Here is an 8,034-nt window from a genome sequence, read left to right on the forward strand (position 1 = left end):
TCCTGAGTAGCTGGGATTACAGGCACGCGCCACCATGCCCAGCTAATTTTTTGTATTTTTAGTAGAGACGGGGTTTCACCATGTTGACCAGGATGGTCTCGATCTCTTGACCTCGTGATCCACCCGCCTCGGCCTCCCAAAGTGCTGGGATTACAGGCGTGAGCCACCGCGCCCGGCCCATGTAAATCAGTGTCTTCTTAATTGCATTTTTAAGTGGGCATCACTTCTGGTAGGCGTGTCAATGTGCCTACCTTCTAGGATGTGAAAATGTGCATCTAGTATGGACATCATCATCTGCACGACTTGGGTGTGTGGAAGTTTCATGTACATTACCTGGATAATAGACTCCTCCAGGAACTCCACCAGGAATGACCCCAGGGACCCCTGAAAGGAAACAGGTAGAGTCAGTTCTCCAGGAGCCAGAATGATCAGGTTGCTGCAAGGGTAACTGTGGTTTTGCCGTTACTTTCAATGGAAACAAGAATGACGCTGACGGCGGTAAGGACACTGCCTGTCTCCAGGACGATTTCTATTTACAAAGTGTGTTCTCATTCTTGCTCTTTGAAGTGGGCCTGTGAAGTTGGAAGGGCAGAGCTTACTAACATGGTTTTTTTTTTTTTTTTTTTTTTTAGACTGAGGCAGAGTCTTGCCCTGTCCCCCACGCTGGAGTGCAGTGGTACAATCTCAGCTCACTGCAAGCTCCACCTCCCAGGTTCAAGTGATTCTCCTGCCTCAGCCTCCTGAGTAGCTGGGATTACGGGCATGTGCCACCACGCCCAGCTAATTTCTGTATTTTTAGTAGAGACGGGGTTTCACCATGTTGGGCAGGCTGGTCTCGAACTCCTGACCTCAAGCGATCTGCCTGCCTCGGCCTCCCAAAGTGCTGGGATTACAGGTGTGAGCCACTGCGTCTGGAGACTATCATTTTAACAGACATGAAATCAGGCTCAGAGAGGTTAAGGGACATGCCTGGGGCCACACAGCTGGAGAGAGATGGAACCTGGATTCAAGCTCAGGCCAGTCCTTTATTTTTGAGATGGAGTCTCGCTCTGTGGCCCAGGCTGGAGTGTAGTGGCGAGATCTCGGCTCTGTGATCTCCGCCTCCTGGGTTCAAGCTATTCTCCTGCCTCAGCCTCCCAAATAGCTGGGACTACCGGCATGCACCACCATGCCTGGCTAATTTATTTTTTTGTAAAGACGGGGGTCTCAGTATGTTGCCCAGGCTGGTCTTGAACTCCTGGGCTCAAGCTGCCCTCCTGCCTTGGCCTCCCGAAGCGCTAGGATGACAGGCCCCTGCGCCCTGCCTCCAGTCCTTGGAGTATGATGGTTCCCGCTGTGTTACCTGGTTCTCCCTGGAGTCCGGGAGGGGCCTGGGGCGGGAGACACTGGGTCTGAGCGCCTCTCACCAGGCAGCCCAGTCTTGCCCGGAGCCGAGCCACCGGTTAGAGGCCAGAGCTTTGGGAAGGGCAGGCCGGGCTGCCACAGCGAGCATTCAGGAGGCGCAGCTCCCAGCACAACTGCAGCCATCCCCACACTGATAGGACGGCGTGAGGTCAGCGTCCTCAGCCACTGGGCAGCCGAGCTTGGGTGGGGCTCTGGCCGTCTGACACGGGCTGTCTTAGGAGGCGCCGGGGCCGCAGGGGGACGCCGTGAGTGAGCACAGTGAATAGTTTCCTAAGGAAAAGCGAATTGACCGGCCAGGCAGGATCACGAGTTCAGTCCCCATGGACCAGTGAAGCTGTCACTGGGGAACGCCGTGATGCTGGCTCCAGACCCTGCCTGAGCCGTCGCCATGGCAACAGACCCGGTCCCAAACCGGGGCCCTGGCTCCACCTCACCAGGTCCCCCTCTGAGATTGACAAGCCACCTTGCCCACTCCCCAGCCCTGCCCTCCCTAGCTGCTTTTGCTGAAAGGGGCCGGGAGTCCCGTGGGGCATGGGTGGAGCTCAGGGACCGTGTCTGGCAGATCGGCAGCGTGTCCAGGGAGGCCTCGAGGCCAGACGTCTGGCCTCCGAGGCCTGGCGACGCTGCACAGCTGGGCTTGCTGGCCTCAGGGCCCTGTCAGCCTCAGCTGCAGCCCAGCAGGGGCGGGGCTGCGGAGCTGTCACAGTCACCCCGTGCCAAGACCCGCGTGCCACCCCCTCCCCGACTTGTGGTTCCCCAGGCCCTGCAATCCAGGCCTGAAGTGTGCAAGTAATCTGGTCAGAATCTCGAGGCTCTGAGCAGTGGCCCCACAGGGGCTGGGCCTGCTGGGAAGGAGCACTTGGGCCCTGTCATCCGCTGCCAAGTGCACACATGGCCCGCCTCGGGCCTCCGGTGCCTCCTCTAGCTCCAGCCTTCAGCTCTCAACAGTCTCTTACCCGCCTTTCTCTGCCTCGGCTTCTCCTTCTTCCGCTTTCCCCGCCTCCCTCCTTCTTCACATCCCTCCGTCCCTTCCTCTCTACTCTCTGGCTCCAGAGCAGACTGCATGGAACAGTGTGATGGAGGTGGGGGGAAAAGCAAGGCGCTCAGGACAGACCCCTCTGGCTTCTAATTCTGGCTTCTCTGCTTCTTACCCGCTGTGTGACCTTGGGCAAGTCACTCAACCTATCTGAATATCGGTTTCCTTTTTTGCAACAGGAGGCAGATAATCACTTGGTTGCTGCAAGTTGCTGCCGGGTCCTCTTCTGGACCTGGCACACAGTCATTGCTCAAAGATAAAAAGACAGTGGCCCTTATGTTTCATTTTTTCCACTTCACTGCACGGTCCACTGCCCGGGGCCAGGTATACAGGAGTTACTCCATACGTGATGGGTGAATCAAGCGGAGAGGAGGCAGGGAGGCTGCCTGTGGATCCGGCTCTAACCTTCATCCCCATCTGCCCTAGGGGTCCTCCTGCCTCGGGCTTGTTGAGGTTCCGGGCCTGGCTGAACCTGACTTTCTTTATCCTGGGGTTCTGCCCTACCACACCCCAGGAGTTTTTTGGGGGGAAGACTCAGCTTTCCCTCCCCCAGCTCTCCTCCGACCTCACTCTCCACCCCCACTGTTCAGATCCTGATGGTGGTGGCATTTGCCAAACTTCACGCCTGAACCGTGAGGGCCTGGGGAGCCCGAGATTTTAATCCCCATTTTGCAATGAGGAAATGTAGAAGATTTAGGGGCTGCAAAGGATTCCTGTCTCTCTGCAAGTGCAGAGAGGTGGGAATACAATTAGACAGCAGCCGGACATTGGAAAGGCCTTTGGAAAGGTAGCCAGCCTCTTCCCCTTGCCCCGCGGGGCATCCTCACTTCTCCCTCCACTCCTTGGCACAAGCCGTTTCTCCTGCCAGGAATGTGCTCGCCTCCGTCCAAGCCCTACCCTTGCACCAGGGCTGAGCCGAGACTCTCCCGCCTGCCTTCCCCGAGCCTGCGGCTCTCCCTGACTGTGCTGCTCAGCTGGCGCTCAGCAGTTGGCCTGCAGAATGCTTGTCTTGTTTTATGTGGTTTTGGCATGTTTCACCGACTAGCCCAGGGTGGAACTTGTCTCTTGCATCTTAGAATCATGATCCGAGACTCTCAGGGATCATAATAGTCTTCTGGCCTGGGCTGGGGCCTCCTTCCGCAAACATCCTTCATGTTCTGCTTGCATACCTCCCGTGACGGGAAAATCACCACCTCCAGATGCTGTTAGCACTGCCTGCAGACGGGGTTTCCTTGGATCAAGGAGTCTGCTCTTCTGTCTCTTTGGTTCTGCCTGCTAGATCCTGTGAGTCTGAGACTACCCCTCAACCCCGGACTGCCCCTGCCACATTTACCTTTCTTTCTTATTTATTGATTTTTAAATGTTTATTTACTTATTTTTAAAATAGAGACGGGGGCCTCTCTTTGTTGCCCAGGCTGGTCTCAAACTCCTGGGCTCAAGCGATCTGCCCACGTGGGCCTCCCAAAGTGCTGGGATTGCAGGCATGAGCCACTGCATCTGGCCCCGTTTACTTTTATTTTGAGGTCTAACTCGAATGTCACCTCTTCTGGGAAGCCTTCCTGAATTTCCCCACTCTCCTTCTGGCCACTCCCAGGCCCGTCCTGTCTGCGTCTTTTATCACTGCACATCTATTTACACGTGAGCTGCCTCCCCACTAGACAAAACCTGGTGTAAGTAGCAAGAGGGAGAATGAACCCTTAGAAATGTGAACTAATTCAAGAATCAAGAGCCCAAATGAGCAGACTCTGAATAAGAGAAGAGATTGTTCTGAAAAGGCCCATCCCCACGGTCATTTTATTGGACGCATTTTTTCCCCCAGACATTACATTGCTGGAACCTCTCATTGGCCCTAGGAGATGCTTCAGGCAGGGATGTTTCTTCCCATTTTGCAGCTGGGGAAACGGAGAACCAGCGAGCTCTAGTGCCTGGTCTAGGACCCCCAGCTGACCCCAAGTCTCATGTAGGGCTGTCTGCCCGGGCCCTGGGCTCCAGGTTCAAAGAGCTGGGAGCGGGCTGTTTGGGAGCGAGCCTGGGGCCAGCCGGCCTTGGCAGGGGCTTTGCCAAACCAAAGTCCAAGGGGCCGGCTCAGGGAGCAGATAAGACCACACGAAGCTGTTTGTTGTTTGTGTGCAGAAGGCTGCCAAGGGTTTTTCAAAAACAAGCTGTCCTCTACTCGGTGACTGTCTCCCCTCCCACACAGGACACATTCGCCCTTACGCCGGGGACCAGCAGTCAGACAACCTCTGAACCAGTGCTGTCTGCCCCGGCGACCCACCGTCATCTGGGGAGCTTGAAAAGGCTCCGTGTCCAGGTAACCCCCTAACCAAAGCAAGCAGGGATTCTTGGGGGGGGAACTCCAGTAGACAGCCAGGTTGAAAAGTCCTGCTCCTACGTAAGGGTGGGGGAAAAATAATTTTAAAATATTTAAAAAGAGGCGGTGGCTCATGCCTGTAATCTAAGCACTTTGGGAGGCCGAGGTGGGAGGATCCATTGAGCCCAGGAATTCAGACCAGCCTGGACAACACAGCGGGACCCCATCTCAAATTAAAAAAAAGCAAGGTAAAAAAATAAAAACAAAAAAAGGAAAATAAAAGAAAAGGAAACCCCTGTTTCAAACTATCTTTAGTTCTGAAATCAGAAAACAAAATCAAAACCAAAAATCTGATACTATTTCTGGGGAGTGGGGAAGAATGATACCTGGGTTAATTTCTCATGCTCACTTTTGAAACAGGGTGGAGGCTGGGTGGCTTGTCCCCTCCTCCTGCTCCCCCACCCTGCCCCCAACAGGGTCCCTTGGAGATGGGGAGCTTGCATCAATGACACCCTCCTCTTTGAGGGAGAAGCCAGGCTTCCCAGTGCAGCCAGGTGAGTGGCAGCGCCCCGCTGCCCGCTCGGCTCCCTGACCTCTGCAGACTTCAGTAGGACGTCTGTGCAAAACCCCAGAAGAGCCTATCAGTTCACACACCCCTTATTTGGACCTCGAAAGTCCAGCCACCTGGGACAGAGCTGAGACTGATCTCTGCAAAGAGCCGGGCCAGCTGGGCATTTAGCAGTGTCGCTGAGGACACGGGCGAGGGCCGATTCCGCCCAGGGCATGCCCGCTATAAAGGACTGGACTGAGCCCCAGGCCTTTCCCAAATGCTGCCTGCTAGCTAACTCCTGACCCCCTCACCCTCTGATCTGGGGCAGAGAGTTGACTGGTACTAACCTCCCAGGGACTGTCTTAGCCTGCCGGAGCCTCAGCTTCCTTATTTGTCAAGCGATGCCAATCATTTCTAACTCCCGAGGTTCCGTGATGACGAGCTGGCACCCTATAGGTGGTGGCCCTATCTGGGAAGGCGGGTGGCTGGGTGTTTGGGGGGAGACCTGGGGAGGAGGCTGAGGCAGACCCGGGCCGCGGCTTTCAGACCTGGCTCGCTGCCCTGCCAGGCCCGCCTGTTGGTACCCACGTCCCGTGGGCTCGCCCAGGTCCAGCAGCGGGCCCTGAACAGGAAGACCATCCAATCTCACGGAAACAGCTGCGGCTCCTGCCCGGGCCCCTGACTCCGCCCTGTGGCCCCCCTACCCTCCACTCAGCGCCTGGTTCTCATGGCAAGGAGGACTCCCAAGGAAACCAGACCCCACCCAGACCCCCCTACCAAATGCCCTCCTCTTTCCCATGCCTGGGGAGCATCTTCAGTGTCCCCAGTTGTCCACGGCATAGCAGACCCTCAGGGGGCACCCTCAAATGCCATCACCAACTGCGCCTGGGTCGGGGTGCATAGCAGATGCCCTAGCGTCCAGCAGCGGAGCCCTGACCTTCCTCACGGGGGTCCCGGCTTCCCAGGGAGTCAAGGAACCTGCTGAAGTCACACAGCTCACTGCGGCTGAGCTGGTCTCAAACCCAGGTCCCCTGTCCACACGGCCACACTGCCTCTGCCAAGAGACAGACACCTTCTCCAGCCTGCCTTTTCGTGCTTGCATGCCACATCACACACACATTCACACACACAGACGCTCACACCCCGTCACACACACAGTGACAATCCACACCAGTGCCACACCTGGAGGCCAGATCGCCCGTGTCTGCATGCGCACACGTCTACCTGTCTGTCGGTGGCAGACTTCCCCACACAACAAGGGGCATCTTCACGTGCCTCCCCCAAACATACACACACCTGTCTAAGGATGCACCCGTGAACAGACATGTACCTTCCAGAAGTCGCTTGCCCTGTCCAGTGACATAGCCGGCATCTGCACACGTGCGCACCTGTGCACTCACACATATACACACGAGCAATAGTTCCTGCGCGCGCGCACACGCATGCACGCATGCATACCAGGAGTCCCCACCCTCCTCAGCAGGGAGAACACAGCAGCAGCTTCCCGACCTGCAAACCCGTCATCAGCGGAGCCCTGACCTTTCTGACAGGGGGTCCCGGCCTCCCAGGGAGTCAAGGAACTTGCTGAGGTCACACAGCTCACTGCGGCTGAGCTGGTCTCAAACCCAGGTCCCCCGTCCCCAGGCTGGTGTGTACACACCCAGCTGTGCCCACAGGTATGCAGACTGTGGTGCCTCCAGACCCAGGGGTTCCCGCTGGGCCCTCCCCCAGGATGCCCTGATGCCCCACGGGGCAGGCACCTGAGTGGGGACCCCCTCAGCTCTGGCAGAGCAGCAAAGCCTGGACGCGGGTTGGGGCTATTCCGAGTCAAGGGTGTGTTTGGCAGGTTCCTGCTGGGCACGGGGCCGGCTCCTGGACGGGCAGTTCCGAGGACCCAGTGGCCGAGGGGCTCCCACCTGGGACCCCTTGGAGGACCCAGGGGTGAAGGTCTCCCTCGTACGCGTCCGGTCACCTGGCCCAAAGGGCCCGCGGCTGCGGGCAGCGCTGGGGACGCGGCAGGGGCCCTTACCTCCAGGCCGAGAAGGGTGGAGGATCGACAGCAGGAGCAGGAGGACTCCGGGCCGCGGGGCCGCCGCCGTCAGACCCGCCATCTCGGGGAGAAATGCCCCAGCCGGCTCTCCGCACCTCGTTTTATCCCCAAAGCCTAATTGCTGCCTCGTCGGCTGCGAGGGAAGGAGGGAGGGAGAGAGGGCGGGCGGGAGGGCGGGAGAGGGGGGAGGCCTGGGGGAGGGGGCCGCGGGGAGGGGACAGTTACGAAAGGCCTCCCGCCTCGGGCTGCTGGACTGCGGGCTCTTTCCTTGACACACACACGCACACACATGCACACAAGCGCACACTCACACACACACTTTCCCCATCTCTTTCCCGCTTTCCCTCCGCGACTGTTCTCTCGCTGCTGGCCCTGTTCCCGCCAGAAAGTGCGAGGGGGGCCCCTGCCAGGACAGCCCTCGGGAGAGGAAGCGGGAGGGAGGGCCTGGCGGCCCGGCCAAAAATCCCAGCCCCAGCCAAGGCCCGAGTGGCCAGGCTCCCGCCCCTCCGGCTGGGCCCCGGGCCCAGTGTGGGGACACAGGCCAGCTGTCCCGCGCCTCGGCCCCCACCCCGGCGCTCCAGACTCCCCAACACCCCCAGGCCTGGCTAGAGACAGGTTCTGCCCAAAGCTGGGGAGGGGAGGCATCGGGCAGGTCTGGGTTTTCCTGGGGTGGGGAGGGGCAA

General features: G+C 58.4%; 1 protein-coding gene across 12 annotated transcripts in view; it reads right to left on the minus strand.

Moving 5' to 3' along the window:
* Positions 1 to 7,809, minus strand: part of ELN (elastin) — a 37,326-nt gene extending 29,517 nt beyond the window's left edge. For all 12 annotated transcript variants that reach the window (XM_032254944.1, XM_032254952.1, XM_032254949.1 and 9 more), the window contains exons 1-2: positions 7,331 to 7,809; positions 334 to 384 (exon numbers count right to left, since the gene is read on the minus strand). In XM_032254944.1, the coding sequence (XP_032110835.1) occupies positions 334 to 384; positions 7,331 to 7,412 (133 nt within the window). In that variant the 5' untranslated portion in view covers positions 7,413 to 7,809. The remainder of the gene's footprint in view (positions 1 to 333; positions 385 to 7,330) is intronic.
* Positions 7,810 to 8,034: the final 225 nt, after the last annotated feature.

Source organism: Sapajus apella, unplaced genomic scaffold, assembly GCF_009761245.1.
Source record: "Sapajus apella isolate SASKATOON/1434 unplaced genomic scaffold, GSC_monkey_1.0 scaffold88, whole genome shotgun sequence".
Classification (NCBI taxonomy): Eukaryota; Metazoa; Chordata; class Mammalia; order Primates; family Cebidae; genus Sapajus; species Sapajus apella.